Below are 16,247 nucleotides of genomic sequence, written 5' to 3' on the forward strand. Positions count from 1 at the left end.
AACAGCTAAAGAAAGCACGTCTGCTGTTTGAGTCATTTATCTGCAAACCAAATGATTCGTCGGGGCTGGTGGACAACCATTGCTTGATCACGCTCCCTCTCAGCTCGCGCAACGAACAAGACCTGCAGCTCGTCGACTTCTGCCAACAAAACAGGCACGGTGCATGAGCACAGTCGAAACGGAGAATCTGTCGCTTAGCTTACTCGCTCCGCTTACAAGAGTTCCACATTTTTAAGAGTACAGACACAACATTGATTGAAATGCTTACTAACAAGTGGAGCATTATTTACTTAATATTTTCTTACATAGCCACATCTTCTTCATTGTGATCATGGCCAGAGTAATTTGACTGCGCATGATGTTACAGCATCAAAAGTGGATAAACAAAACAACACAATAGTATTACTAGGGGCAAACCAAAATTCTTCCTTAAAAAAAAATTTCCACAGAACTCACTGACACACTTTTGTAAAAGAAAACCACAACCAAACCTTCACTTCACATAAGTCAAGAGACTGAGCGTCTTTGTTTACACCATGCTCAACAACTAAGCTTCATTTGTTCGCAGCAGTCCACGTGCTGAAGGCCTTGCACATCACACAAGTGAAGAGGGAGTCAGGTCAAGCAGTGCTTGTTCATCAGCCCCGACTTGTAATTTTGTATGCCAACAGATGACACCAATAGCGATGACTAAGCTTGTGCGAATATTTCAATGTTTCGAATATATGAATGAATATTACAGTATTCATATTTGCTTAGATTCTAATTTAACTTATTGAAAATTTGGCAGTATTTGAGATGAGTGAATGAATTTAAATTAATGCACATGTAACCCCTCTAAAGTTGGTTTCATTGCAGTGGAGGGGTGCTAAGCAGTGAAAGCGCCCATTTCAATGTAAAATGTAATTCTATGAAACTCTTTGTAAAGATGGTTTTCTAGCAGTAAAAGAGTGCTATGCCGTGAAAACGCATACCCAAAATAAATCCAACTGCCGCAAAGCTATACCGTATTTACTTGCATAATCCTCGCACTTTTTTTTGCTGGAAAACTGATGCAAAGTTGGGGGGTGCGAGAATTATGCGGGGAAAACTTTCCACGGAAACGTACAGAGTGAAAAAGAAAGCGAAGTGGCCGCAAATCGGGATTCTCACACCAGCAACTTACAGCAAGCTTTAAGAAGTACTAATTAGAACTTACCTCGACAATAAAATCAGAAGTTCAACACAAGGCAAGATTTATTTGAGACACAAAAAGTGCAAGCAAATAGTCCAGAATTAGAATACCATAACAAAAGCTTGTGGGCGTTGCGGGCGTAGCGGTAGCGTTCGTCGCTCAACAGGAGCCCTCAAAAGGCAAGCGTAGGACGTCAGTATTGGGCTGATGGCTATTTAACAATCGTCCGCAGTTTCCTTCTGAAGAAATGAAGTTTACCATCAATCCCAGTTTTAGGCCCACGGCCGGCCCAACGCGTCTTGGTGGCTTTCAGCTGCCGTCACTAGTAGCGAACACAAAATTCGTAGACTATGAAGGGCCTACCGGCGGCCCTGTCGCCATCGTTTAGTACATGATCTATCACTTGCAACTTGAAGCAGCCGTGTTGCTTCAATATCACCCCATAACGTGCCAAGATTGCCGACACAGCGTACAAAACACACCGCAACGCGCATTGGCCAATTCGGCTTAGCTTGGATTGGATTGAATTTGCGTGCAATAGTACGGTTGATGCTTAGGAGATGGTGCCAGATGGCGTGCACTATCATCATCGGTGGCTGGAACGAGCAGACGACATTACTGGGGCTGTTTTCGGGGGTGCGATAATTACTAGAGAAAAAAAAAAGAAATCTTATTTTTCTTGGGCAATGTGGGGGGTGCGAGAATTATGCGAGTGCAAGGATTACACGAGTAAATACGGTACTTGAAGGTCAACAATCCTCACATCAATTTATCTAATTTCAAGTTTAAAATTTTGTTGATACAGGCTTTGTGATTGAAGAATAATAAGTTTTAAAATGAAAATATTTTACAGATTATCGCTTGCATTCTCCAGAAAGTAAAATTCTGCTACTATATAAAGTTGTTCTCACTTTTTTGAACACGAAAATACACATACAGGCCTTGTTTCTAATTAAAGAAAGCACTGTGCAGATTAGTTAGGTCCCGACAAATACACCCATTTTTTTTACAACATGTAACATACAGCATTTAAATTTAATTTGAAATTATTCAAACAAAGTCACTATTAGCTTCTAATTCGCTTTGAACCTGAAATTCACTATTCGCACAAGCCTAGCAATAACACCACAGATGACAACAAAAGCGACGTGCTTGCTCGTCGGCAGGATTTCGAGGTAGTCACATTACAACCCGCTTTTTGTCTTAGGCAAGTGTTACGCGGGCACATCGAGTTCTTCTATGGGGCGCTAAACTGGACTAAGTAAGTATCATGTTACAGCCAGTCCTGTACTGCAAGGGGTGGCGTTATAAGTGATCTGAGCTGTACATCGTATCCTCTAAGATAGGCAACATATGGAGAATTGAGTTGAAGTTCACCTACTTGAAAGCTCACTGAACACAACTGAGAAGCTCTCGCAGGGATGAGATCCAGTTCTGTTTTTAGTTCATAAACACTTGCGCAGCAGCCATCATCATCAAAGGTCAGTGGCAAAGCAGGGTTTGTGAGACTCCCATGGTAACTTACCCTCTGTCAAGCAGCTCTGCAGCACCACCCATCACGGAGGCTTCACACTCATCACCGGTCTCTGGACGGCTCCGATCTGCACCAATGATTGCATCCCTTTGCATTAGCCTCTCCACAAGTGCCATGAGGAAAGACTGTTCCATGACAGAACGAACTACAGTAGACTCAGGACATTTCATACTTTTGGACAACTTAAATTTCAAATTTTTTGTTTGCCCAATATACTTTTATATTTTACAGTCACTCAATTCCATATTATGTGAACTTGAATTACACTTGAGACGAGATACGGGAGTAGAAGTAGACGGGAAGAACGCAAATTAACTTCTACTGTGATGTCTCGTCTCAAGCCCCATCTATACATGCACGTAATAAAAACCCAACCATATGCACGCGATTTTCGAGTGACGGGAGTTGCTGTTGCAGAGGGCCACCCATCGCTGTCGCTTATCCCATCACAGGTTTCTAAAAAAACCAGGAAAAATTACTTATAGACTGGAAGTGAGACAGACGATTTCAAGCAACATGAGAGCACTCCTGATTCTTGGTACAGTTGCAATTTGCTCTTGGCTTTTTAAGTATACAGACTTCAAGGAATGCAAGATATAGACTGCCTTCCTTACAGTGACATCTCACGCGGAGAGAGTGGCAGCGGTCGTCATATTTTGTCGTTCGTCATGTTATACACAGTTTGCTTTGATGTTTTGCCAGTAGCTTGCTGCAATGTCAACATTTTCATAGTGTGAGTTTGCAAAATGCATCATAGCATCTTTGAACACGCCTCTGGGCACACCTCCAGGTTGCAGCAGATAATGGTGTTGTGGTTAAAGAAAAGATTGCAAAAGATGAATGCCGCATCACGCTTTTATGGCTCCCTCATCTCACACAAGGCAATAATATGTTTGCCATCTACTTTTCAATTCTTTTTCACAATTTATCAGCGTACCCGTGATGTGTTCAATCGAGCAATAGTGATACCTAGTTGCACATACTATTGGCAATGTTATGATCATTGTGATGCAACAGAGCCCATTTGTCGCCGTCACTCGTCCCCGTTGCAGTAAAATCGCGTGCATGTGGTTGGGCCTTAATGTCGTACCAACTAGCTTCTAAACGCATGCTCCTTGAGTTCACTTAATTCAAACTGCTTCATTGCGTTAATTAAATTAATTCACACTTTTTGCGTACTTGTGCCAGGAAATATGTGCACTAACATTCCCACGTTGATCGAAGAAGAAAGAAGAAAAAAAAATTGATTGACTGGCCTGAACCTATTATATGCTGAAGGCTCAAGTAGCTTTTGCCGCAGTACAGTGGTACGATGCAGAAAAGAGAATGAAGACTAGAAAGGAGCTTTAGCCGTTGCGCTGCAGAGGCATGCAATGTCGACAGTGTGCAGATCATGATGTGCTCACCATTGTCCAGGGGTAGCGTGGTTTGGTCGAGGTTGCCGCTCCAGTCCTCCACAGAGTGCTGGGTGACTCGGCGAGTGTTCGGGCGGCGTGCCTTGGTCTTGATGCCCTCCATGAGGTTCAGACCAGACATGCGGTGATTCTTTTTGCCCTTCTTATGTGGAAGTGACAGCGAGCCAATGCACTGTTCCTCCACCACTCGCACACATGTTTTGTGGATATTCATCTCGCAGTCTGAAAATGACAACACAACAAAAAATGAAGGGCATCGAAAAGTCTCTTACATGTCTTGGTTCAAGTGAACTCTGAAAGTTGGTACACTAAAGCACAAAATCCTTCTACTGCTTCTGCAGTACTTCTTTTTCTGGTTTGACAGTGGCAGTTACAGACCACTCCTTATTTTTTAAATTTTTGTCATTTTTATTCTTCCCAATTTAATAAAATTAGTCTATTTTGATTCACTGAAAATGAATTTGGAGGCAAAAATTGGAGAGCAAATGAGCCAGCCTTAGCAAAAAAAAGTGGACTGTGTGGCTTGAGGCATTAGCTGTTTGGTTACATCACCTAACAATCAGTCACACAACATGCTTCCGCCTAAAAGATGTAACAAGCAGTCATTGACTGATATCACTAAGATCACGTAACTACTAGTCACGTGACTAAAATCACGCAACATCCCATTAGGCAACTAAACTCACTTAGCATAATGCACACATCTAGTCACATGAAGTGTTGCCGCCAAAAACGTGTAACATAACAGGACGTTTAGTCATGTCACTGAAATTGTGAAAGAACTAGTCACATGACTGAAATCATGTAAAATTGCATAACAACTTACCACGAGGCAAATATCACGTATGATCACACTGCTATCACACAATTTAAATCGCATATCATCTAGTCATGTGACTGAAATTACGTAAGATGACGTAATGCTTAACTATGAGATCGAAGCTGCGTAGCATCACATAGAATTTAGTCTAGTGACAAATTGTGTAACATCATGTAACATTTCGTCAAATGAATGAAATCCTGTAACTAGTCCTGCGACATGATCATGCAAAAAAAAAAAACATAACTAGTATTATGACTACAATCACTTAACTTAAAGGGACACTAAAGAGCAAAATAATTTTTCTGTATTAGTAAAGTACATTTCCATCATCCTGAAAATTCTACTCTTATTGCGAGACGACGCTTGGAAAACGAGCAAATGCACGAGAAGAAAACGTGAGTGGAGACAGCACCTTCAGTTTGCCGCACCAAACCCTGTGACGTAGAAGATTCTGCCGGTATCTACTGGTTCCTACGTATTTCCAAATTGGTAAAAATGAAGTACATTGTCATCTGTGAATGCCATAGACCTAACGTAAGAAGTTTCAGAAAATTTCATGGAGGTGATGTCGCGAAAATATGAAGAATACATTTAGAAGTTAGTGACGTCGTGTATAGAGATTTCGGCCAGAAATTTAAAGAGCAAACTTTGACTTTGATTTTCTCGTCAAATAACTAACTTATGTTGGTGAAAGCTGACATCAAAGTTCTCGGAGTACGATTTATCAATATAAATCAAGTATTGTTTCACCTAATGTTAGACAGTCACATGACATGTTCCTGCCAAAAACATGAGAATTGTGTATTGTGGGGAACCGGAGAATAACATACCTAGCACTACTAACAAAAATTAAACTTCTCTAGCAAACACTTAGCATAACTAGCAAAACTATTCTAAGTCAAACACTAGCTCCATTGTTGGTTCCAGCCTCGTGCCACTAGTGTAACTGCGCACATTTTTTTTTTTTTCTTCTGTTAAAAAAAGTAAAAATAAGATTGAACTGCTTTACAGAAAGCAACACCAAAGAAGCATTCACGAGAATTCAGAATTGATATCATAGAGCCTAACTGCGATTGCTATGACACAGAAGGCTTCAGCATTTTGGAGCTGTGTCCAAACAGAGGCACGCCTCGAAGTGGCCACATAACCATAAGCCTTTTTGCCATATAGCAATGAAACAGTGGAAGCAGCTCACTAGTGCACTGGTAGCCCTGGTCACCGACACCCCAGATGATGTGCTGGCAGTGGTTGCAGTAGGTGACGCGGTGGTACTGCTGTGACTGGAAGTGGTGGCCTCGCGTATGGATCGTCTGAAATGCAAACTGGCACACAAAAGAGCCCATTGCAAAACGGGAGACCATAATACACAGTGACAGAAACACCACCAGTGCAGTAAAATGTTTCACTGAAAGTGTCAGAAACATTTATCTTCAATGCAAACTAGGAAAGAAATTCCACTGGCTAGTAGTCTTTCAACTTGGCATAAAATTGCTTTGCACTTTTAGAACTGCATAACGATCTTTTTTCCACACACATCAACCACAAATATTGCTAGCATTGTAACATAAGTTGCGTAGCTAATACTAGTAGTATATTAAAAGTAATTTATCTTTCCTAGTGCACTAATGAATAGAATATAATTCCTGCTTGACAAACTCGTGTTCATTGTTCATAAATAATCAACAGCGAAGGAAGCATCGATGGATCAGTTATAAGATACTTAAAAAATCTGTTTCCCTTAAATTAGATCATGACACCTTTGAAAGCTGTTCTTGAATAAGTTGAATGAAAGGTTATGTAACTCACTGTGGTAAATCACTGCACACTAAATTAAATAGCACCCTTGACATTTAAGTGAGGTGCTACATAAATGTACTCCAATCTCTCAAAACTGAATCTAAGTCGCTGCTATCAGTCTCAAAAGTGGCAGTGTTTGATCACACAACATTTCGTACACTGCAAGTAGATCCAGAAAACTATTGTCATCATAAATGAGTATGTGCATTGGAAATGGGGTAAATCCCAATACTCTCCACTGGCGTACTAAGAATGAAGAAGGCTACAGTTAACACGACAAGTAGCTGATAACGTCAGTGGAGCTGATCGTTTTTGAGATGGACCATGACTCTATGACATACTGTGACACTAGATCCCGATGAGCTGAGATCCTCCACCATGTCATGACCACATCATGATTAGCACGATTAGATCATAAATTTTGTCGACCTTGTGTCATCACGATGTCAAGCTAGGATGACATCATCACGTGATACAGTATACATTACACACCATGACATCAGGAGACTCTAACAAGCCAAGCCCATAAAGATTCACACCCTAAACGAAGCTGGGGACAGCAGCCAGTTTGGTGGGGTCATAAAATAAAGGAGTTGCGCATCATAAAACAGAATCGGCTCGCACAGGACAGGATGAATTGGAGATCATCGGGAGAGACCTTCGCCCAGAAGTGAACATAGAGTAGGGTGAAGATTATGATTGTCATAATTCTTGCCAAGGACAGCGGCAAATCAACGAAGGAACACAATGACCCACCTTCTTATTGCGAGGAAAGAACTTCAGGCGTGACTTTTCACGGGCTACGAAGGTGGGAAACCGCTCAATGAGGGCCACTGCATTGGGTGTCTTGACACCAAAGCTCTTTAGCACTGTGGCCAGTGCAGACGCCAGGGCAGACTTGTAGTCCGATAGATTCTCTGGGTCCTCTTTCCTGCAAATGTGCAACCAGCATTCACTGTATCAACTGCATACCACAATATACAGTCTCTTCAAAGCAAATATGTCATTAGGCCCACATCGCTTACAATTGCACCAGAACTTATGTAGAGTCGGCTACAGAAAACAATAGATACTAACTGCATGATTTATTTTACACAAGCATTGGCAAAATGTGCAGAGCAGTGTCCTTCGGAGTTCCTTTTTGATTATCTTTTTATGTCTAAGACTCTAAACTTTGGCCCATCCCTAGTTCAAGAGGGAGTTACTCTAAAACAAAAGCTTCGTGGTGGAGCTAAGGGTCAACACTAAATACGGTGCATGTCTAAGCAGGTATGATTGCAAAGAAAGCAAGTAAAGGAGGGAGACTCACCCCAGCGTTTCAAGCTCCGTGAGGAGCAGGGACTCCACTATGTGCAGCTCAGCGTTTTTGTCCCTCAGCGAGTCATCCAGCGTCACGTCATTCGGCATGTACAACCCCGACAGCCCTGAAGGAAACACACGACCGTGGGTACACAGTGAACACAAGTGTGTCCTTTAACCAGACCACCAACAGAATGTGGGACTGCATCGTACAGTTGCCCATCCCACTTCAAGAAAAATAGGTGGGCAAAGAATGAAGCGGGTGGCACTACTTCTGGCCCCAGCCACTTTCATCTTATGTCCCTAGATCAGTCTTCCCAATTAAACATCATTCAGTTCAAGCTCGGTGCAATAAGCACTTGTGTGATGAACACTCGTGTAATGATAATGCCCAACTCAGTGACACAAAGTGATTTAAAATTGTAAGGGCAACAGCATACAAAGATGTACAACAAGGTTCTCCTAACCACTTCTGCGAACAAACCCTTGTAATATCGGCACCACAGAATTGTAACCGCTGTAAACAAAAAGCTAAAAAAAAAAGCAAACAGCAGCCACAGAGACTGACCGCATTCTATCCTTTTCACTGCATGCCAGCATGCAATAAACATGGATTATTTTTGAGCATGGACAGCCTGCACTGCCATCACTCGTGGACAACTTATACACATAAAAAAAAAGAACGCAAGTTTGTCTGCAAGTTTTGACAGCAGTAGCTGAAGCTAATAGAATGCTGACTTACATGTACTGATCTATATCTGCAGGTCCCTGCATAGTCTATTTCTACACTGTTCTCCTGCAATTGCCACTGCTTTCAGTGATTTCTGTTCGTGATGCCTACTTGTGCAGAGTTTGCCAAGTCAATGCTCCACCTCACAAGTTAAATGAGGTAGTAGTTGAAAGGCTGCTAGTAAACTTCTGCGACAAGCTTCATTCTTCTGAAGCCGATATCGTGACTGCAACAGGAGAACACAAAGGCTTTGTTTCTAGCCTAACACTACTGAATCCTATGATCAAACCAGTGAAAGCAGAAAATTCAAACTTTGTTTCAGCCAAGAATTACCTGAAATATGATGAGCATGAAATTCTGACTAAATAGGTTACAGAAATAAAACAAGTGGCTCTTTGCAAAAAGCTTTGTAGCTCAGGAAAAAAAAAGGGGGGGGGGGAGCAATATTAGCATTTTTTGATTGACAACCACCAAAACAAGGTTTCGTTGGCGATGGAAGAAACTGACCAATGGTGCGGGTGTTCCTGAACTCGACCAGCAGGCGCTTGAGCTGCTCCATGGCCTTTTCTCGTGCCTTGAGGAAGATGTCCTTGAGTTCGTCTTCCTCCTGGCCCTGCTGTTCCTGGCTTGTCTGCAGAACTTTGTCTGCAAGGTGCACCACTGGTCCCACACCTTCTCCATAGCCAATCAACACACGTGCCCTGACTGAGGCTCCCAGCAAGAGCCACTATACTTAATTAATGTATAGCAGTGACATTCCTTTTGGGCACATTACAAACTGACATTTTGATAATCTGCACTTTGCCCAAATAGCCCATGCACTAATTCAGCCAACACCAGTCAAGCATAAATTATCTGCTATCATGAGTTACTCGCACATTTTCAATAGTGGGGTTCAACTGAACCAGTTTTCACCAACCGTCGTGTCAGTACAAAAGGGCAAGTTAAGTCCAGTGACAGAAGCCAATAGTTTGCCACCACATTTTAATGCACCCAGAATTTGTCTGTACAGTCAAATTCTGTTCATCTTTACTCAGACAGCATTAAAGAAATTAGTGTTGCAGAGGCTAAAAAATAAGAGAAGCAGAAAATACCACAGAAATATTGCTGTATTAATTCGAATCTAGGCCGATAGTTTTTTCTGTTTTAATTTTTTTGCATTGAACTCCAGAGTCGGCTTAGATCCGAGGATTCTGAAAAACGAGTCATCTTTCATTGAGAAAAGTGGTGCACTAGCACTACCTAGACAGTATTATAGCCGTTAGTAGTCAAGCCAACACCTGAATTTCAACAATCATTTGAATTTGATTATGGAAAGTCTGCGTTCTTTTCTGTCCTCATTTCATTGCTTCTGTACTTACACTGTAACTACTTTCAAGTTGCGCTGTTCGTATATTCAGTTATATTTAGAATATGGCTCGACCTAGATTCAAGTAACTACGGTAATGGTCTTAATTCAAAAGCGAAACTCAAATATGACTTTCTATAAGAAAAACGCAGTGCGCATCTAACTCGGACAATAAAAAAAAAAGAACAGATAAGAAATAAAAGCAGATGCGGAGGTTCACTCATCTGCATATACCCTGCAGATTATAATATCTGGTGTTTCACGTTACGAAACGACCATATAATTACGAGAGGTGCCGTACTGGAGGGCTTTGGAAATTTTGATTACCTGGTGTTCTTTAACGTCCATTGACATCGCACAGTAAACGAGCCTCTATCATTTCGCCTTCAACAAATACCCTGCAGGTGAGTGAACTCTTGCTGCGAAAGGTAAAATGGGTGAATTTGTGAAAGCTTTGTTTTAGAGCAGCTTTATTTGCGCAATCATACCCAACCGCGTTTTAGGCCAAGCCTCGGCTCAGTGCCAGCTCAAAAAGTCTTGCAATCGCATACGCCGTCTATCCTCAGATGGCAACGCGCCCCTAAGGAAGCTTGCTTAGATGGTGGTACTAGATTACCTTCTACATGCCTGATATTACTTCCTTTAGTTGTCATTGTGAGAAACCCTATGTCCAAGAAAGAATAACACAATGATGCACGGCACAGTTACAGTAGACCATGCAAGCTGCCACCACTTCATTTACAGTAAGTGCATCAAGAAAATATTAGTTTCATTTTAAGTGAGGTCAAACAACATACCAATTTCCTTTAGTATGGTCTCGTCAATGTTCTCGATACCAAGAGGCTGTAAACAAACAAAACAGAACAAAGAAAGTGGCATAAATAACTTTTTTGCCTTCCTTGAATCTCATTCTTGCTCTTTCATTAAGCCACACAGTTGTTGCTATTAGGCTTGTTCTGTTAATATTTTAATTTGGCTCAAACTTCATTTGGCAAGTTAAAAAGCGATCTTATACCGATCTGCTGAGAGTAAAAGCTTTGTATTTTCAAATTTCTATGCACAACAAATGTGCACATTAGAGGAATGAAACCTGACTTTACAAGAGGAATATTTCAGTAGAACTGTTCCAATTTCCAAAGCTCCCAAAGCTGTTAAACTTCTACCAATATGTTTAAATACGGTGCGAATAAAAATCACGAAATAATTATTAGGAGCACTGACACTACTATTCAATTGTCCCCCTTACAATGCAGCCATGTGGTGTTACACTCCACCTGTGCTATGTAACACTATGGCTGGATGCAAGCAGACAACAGCGTTGCTACAGCAGCCAAGAATAGCAATGAAACATTGTGCTTTGCACAGCTGGATATCACATGTACACATCATCTTTTATGCTCCAAGGATCAATGCAAATATGTATAATGGGCATTTTCACCTACAAAGGCTGCTACAGTAAAACTGGCTTGTCTTGTGAGCTGTGAATTATATGAATCATGCATATCTGCTGGCTACTATGGCTGCGAACACTTTGCGAAGTCTCTAATTTCGATGTACTTTAGTGGAGAATTTTCTTTTTTTTTTTAAATATCAGGATGGTGCACAAGCCACTCTGATTTACTTGGAGTGGGAACACTGTATTTCTTTGGGTACTTGCAAACAAAAATTTTCCTTGATACAAGTAACATAGAATGTAATAACACTTTAAATTTGTTCATTTGAGCAGTTATTTTCTGAAATAAAGCAGCTACGATAAAATTTTATATCCGATGATTCACTACGCATATAATATCGAGGTATAGCTACAATACCTATGTCACCCTTCGCTTGATCAGTACACATACAAACCAGTGTACCACGTGTTGCAATGATGTTCACTGACACAAAGCTAGAAGCGTCTACATCGATTTTCCCAAAAAGACATAGTAATGCCTCACCGCATTTTGCACCAGAAAGGTGGAGGTGATCTCGTAGGCCCACTTCTTCATTTCCTTGCCAGTGCCCAGCTTGTACAAGTTCGTTATTATCAAAAACAGCTGCACACAGAAACACCAATGGAAAGCCTCAGCACACACTCTGACAACACGTCAATGCAAAAAGCTCTGCACAGAACTACCTCTGCTCTTTCGGCTTAATTATTGCACTGTTTTATCTGCACTTAGGGGTTCGCACATAAGTGGATCAACAAATTGCTCACCACCATTGTTTGTGAAGCATAATTGGCAAAATAAGACCATTAGCAAAAAAAAGAAGGAGGCAGCTTCGCACTAGGGATGCTAAGCCTGAAGTAAGTGCAGAGCTGGCCAGCCTTCTGCTTTGCCTGCATTACACCAAGCACAGTACAGTGAAAGCTCGTTAATTCACACCTCATTAATTCTAAATTTTGGATAATTCGAAATGGTCGCCGCAGTCCGGTCCGCAGTGCATAGGAGACCATGTGTAAAACGATTCGTTAATTCGAACAGAAATTGCTGCCTCTATGAATAATTCGAAGCGCGCGCCACCGAGCGTCATCATCGTCAAACACTATAGTGGAAGCTTTTACGGTCAAACGATAGGTGGCACGACCAGTTTTTTCGAGCTTCAAGTGGCCTCGAGCAAAGGGCGAGCAAAGTATGGCCTCCAAAATCCAGGGAGCATTTTTTTTTTTTTCGTAGCCCTCCCGCTATTTCAGCGCCTGGCGCCACTTGTACGCGGGACCCACGGGACGCTGAGGAGTCGGCGGAGTAGTCCTAGCAGCCCTAGGCCACTCCCGGCAGCGCCACTTTGTTCCTCGAGCACGTTGTTCGTTCACAAATGATTTTCTACGCGGGCGACAGGAAGGACTTCGGCATTGCGCTGCTCACTGCCATGCGCATGCGTGCATGGGAACAGGTGACCGCGACCACAATCGCAAACTGTTTCCGCCACAGTGGATTTGCAGCTGGAAGTGCGCAGGATAGTTGTGACGTCGACATGGATGGGGCTGAGGAGCTCATGCCAGTGGCATTGCGCGACACTCTTCGGGGCGTACGTTTTGCCGATTATGTTGAAGTTGACACCGGTACATCGGTGTGTGGTGCCCTGACTGATGAGGGCATTATCGCTCAAGTAGCCGGTGCGCAGCCTGATGCTGAAGAGCCAGAAGGTGAGGAAGACGAAAATGACGAAGCGCCTGTGCGCCCGTCAGCTTCTGCGGTGATGGAGGCACTTAATGTGGCGCGTCTATTCTTCAGCTTTGAAGAGGGTGAAGAGGATTCCCTGCGCCGCGTTTGTGCGCTGGAACAGGGAGCCGCAGCTGTGGCATTCAGAGAAAAGAAGCAGATGGTCATCACCGACTTTTTTGGCCAATAAATATTTTTCATGCCCCCACCCCCAAAATCCACCCATTTTTGCTCACTTTCATTATTTCGAATTTTCTTTAATTCGAAATTGCTCAGCGTTCCCGTGGAATTTGAATTAACGAGCTTTTACTGTATTTGTTCTTTTGCTGCTGATGACTACTGGATCTTCATCAGGCACTGAAACAACAAGAAGACTTCGCTTTGGCATGAATGCACATTCAGTATGTATGCATGGAACGTAACACCAAGTGACAATGACACCACACAACAGCATGCGACCGCCCGGCTTTCTAACGTGCTTTGCACTTTAAAGAACAGCATTAAAAAAGAACATCCCAAGCGCCTTGTAATAAGTTTGAAAATTTCGAGAAATCCTTGCGATAGCCAACTTGCCCAGTTGTGCCTCCCAAACAAAATCTCCAAATGCCTTGATCATTTTCTATTTACTAACCAGGCTTTCTAATAGCCAACTTGCCCAGCTGTGCCTTCCAAACAAAATCTCCAAATGCCCTGATCATTTTCTATCTACTAACCAGGCTGGAGGGCTTCATCTGGCTTGAAAGCAGGTAATGCAGGAACACAGCCAAGTGTGCAGGATGGCGCAGAAGTTTCCAGATGTTATTGAAAGGACCATTGTCCCCCAACTGCGTCTGCAAGCAACAAAAGCCAGTTGGCAAACATTAAGCACATTACACCCTTTGTGGGAAATCGCATTCACTCATTTGCTTTTATGCCACCTTAATTAAAATGCATAGAGCTTTCGAGGTGAAATAGAAAATTTCGGGACTGCATGGAATTCGCAACACAGTCACAGCAAAAGTTGCAACAACGGCATTTCAACTGCCACAGGTTGGTTGGTTGGTTCCTCAACAACTTGGTGCAACCCACCTAAGGGGATAGGCCATGAATGGGACAGTGCCTTGCCTTTTAAATTAAGTCACTCCTTAAAAGGAAGGGTTGATATAACTAGGTAATATAGGTAATAATTTAAATGTGTTAGATTTCTTAGCTACACTTGCATGACACCCACTACGCAATTAATCATCATAACCTTTGTGAAGCAGGGAAGCACGCACTACTCCATTATTCGTAAACGAGGTACCCAGTACACACCTCTAAGACATTATGTGCAGAGGCTTTTTCGTTTTTTAAAAATATATTCCATTGCCTTCACTGTGCTGCATCACAGAGCGCCCTAACCTCTCCAGTCATTAGGGCAAAAAATTTGTCACTGAAGTTTAAAAATAATGTGCAAAGACAAGTGAGTCTGTGAAAAAGAAAAATGCTTGTGTGGGTTTGTTTACATCTATCGCTGTCTACTGCTGATATTTGAAGACATGGTAGTCGTCGGAATCTAATAATATAGAGAAAACATGGTGCTCTGTGTAGTTGCTGCAACACTAACAAGAGAACTGAAATTTTTTTGTACCAAAAACTTTGGCAAAGAAGTATTTTTTCCTTTTTTTTTCTTCTTCACAAAGCTATAGCGGCATGCCCATGTACAGAGGACGACGACACTTGCCAGTTCTTGTTACCAGAAAAAGTCCTATCTCAACCAAAATGAACGCATTCAGTATATTTTTTTACTTGCAAGCCAAAGAAGACTTTGAAAAATGAGTTATGGTAGCTTAATTGTGGCGCCCCGAAACACTTCTTCCAGGGTGGACGAGCCCAGCTTGTCTTCAGTTGCGGGAATTTCGTTGGCGAGAGATTTCATTATTACAAGATTCGACCATATTCTATTTCATTATAGCATGGTTTGAGAGTAGCTGGATGTCATTTGAAGTAAATGCAGTGCAGTAAAAAAATGATCCATAGTGCTTACCAGCTCGTTGTCTGAGGTTCGTTCCTCGTCGTCCATGGAAAGAATGCTACTCTGCTGCACTGGCACGCGGCCACCAGTAGGGGGTGGTCCTTCTGGAGGAGTGCCGTACTGCACACACAACATGGGCCTCACTGTTACCTATAGTTGATATCCTTTGCCTGAAAAGCCAGGCACTTGAAATTCGAATTTACACTCCTTGAAGCTGAACAGAATGCAGTGCCTGTTGTTTCGTAAGCTTACGTGTACAGAAAACACGAATGCAGGTGCTCATCTTCAAGTTCAGAATGTTGTCAAGTATATTGAGGTAAGTCAACAAATGTTGAGTTATGAACCCCTACCTGTGTTGAACACTCAGTCAATATACAATATTTCGAAATAGAACTTTTCTGCTTGGTAGCTATGCACCTGCTATTCGTGAAGACATTTTACAATCAGTTTGTTTAAGTAACAAGGTAAAAATGAGAAAAGACGTGAACACAAGAAGCATCCACAAGCGATTATTTTTTTTACTGCACTGATACTTCTAACAGCAACATGTTTAAACTTAACATGTTGTTTCTGCTACCAAATAATTGATGTCAGAACATTCCTAGGCAGTTTAGCATCAATTCATGCATTCTCAGCATGATATCTAGCTTGAAAAGCTTTATTCAATTTTCAAGGTGTGATGCAAGTTAGAGGCAATTTGGCTCACATCAAGCACCTCAAATTAATGTCACAGTTATCAACAAATGTACAGTAATGCAAATCCCACAGAAAGTGTGCTTAGGTGGACACAACTCTGTAAGGGGTAACTGGCTTATACGTGTTTTATAGCCCAAGTCCAGCCTTGTCCAAGAAAGGGCCATGCGTTGGCTCGACTCAATCATTTCAAGTCTTGCCTGCACCCGGCCCAGGCCCGTAAAATTTCGACCCGGCCCGTTTGAGCCAGCAGCCCTTGAAGGTAAACAAGCCATGATCGAATTCTCAAAGAGGTACT

The 16,247-nt window shown here is 42.1% G+C and overlaps 1 protein-coding gene across 6 annotated transcripts in view; it reads right to left on the bottom strand.

Moving 5' to 3' along the window:
* The window catches only part of LOC119171824 (rho guanine nucleotide exchange factor 11-like), a 150,416-nt gene that overhangs the window by 79,114 nt on the left and 55,055 nt on the right, over window positions 1–16,247 (bottom strand). For all 6 annotated transcript variants that reach the window (XM_075892454.1, XM_075892451.1, XM_075892453.1 and 3 more), the window contains 10 exons: window positions 15,269–15,376; window positions 13,977–14,093; window positions 12,058–12,156; window positions 10,918–10,963; window positions 9,280–9,417; window positions 8,053–8,167; window positions 7,500–7,674; window positions 6,142–6,268; window positions 4,115–4,345; window positions 2,700–2,775 (listed from right to left, as the gene is read on the bottom strand). In XM_075892454.1, coding sequence (XP_075748569.1) covers window positions 2,700–2,775; window positions 4,115–4,345; window positions 6,142–6,268; window positions 7,500–7,674; window positions 8,053–8,167; window positions 9,280–9,417; window positions 10,918–10,963; window positions 12,058–12,156; window positions 13,977–14,093; window positions 15,269–15,376 — 1,232 coding nt within the window. The remainder of the gene's footprint in view (window positions 1–2,699; window positions 2,776–4,114; window positions 4,346–6,141; window positions 6,269–7,499; window positions 7,675–8,052; window positions 8,168–9,279; window positions 9,418–10,917; window positions 10,964–12,057; window positions 12,157–13,976; window positions 14,094–15,268; window positions 15,377–16,247) is intronic.

The sequence above is a fragment of the Rhipicephalus microplus genome, chromosome 4 (assembly GCF_043290135.1).
Source record: "Rhipicephalus microplus isolate Deutch F79 chromosome 4, USDA_Rmic, whole genome shotgun sequence".
Classification (NCBI taxonomy): Eukaryota; Metazoa; Arthropoda; class Arachnida; order Ixodida; family Ixodidae; genus Rhipicephalus; species Rhipicephalus microplus.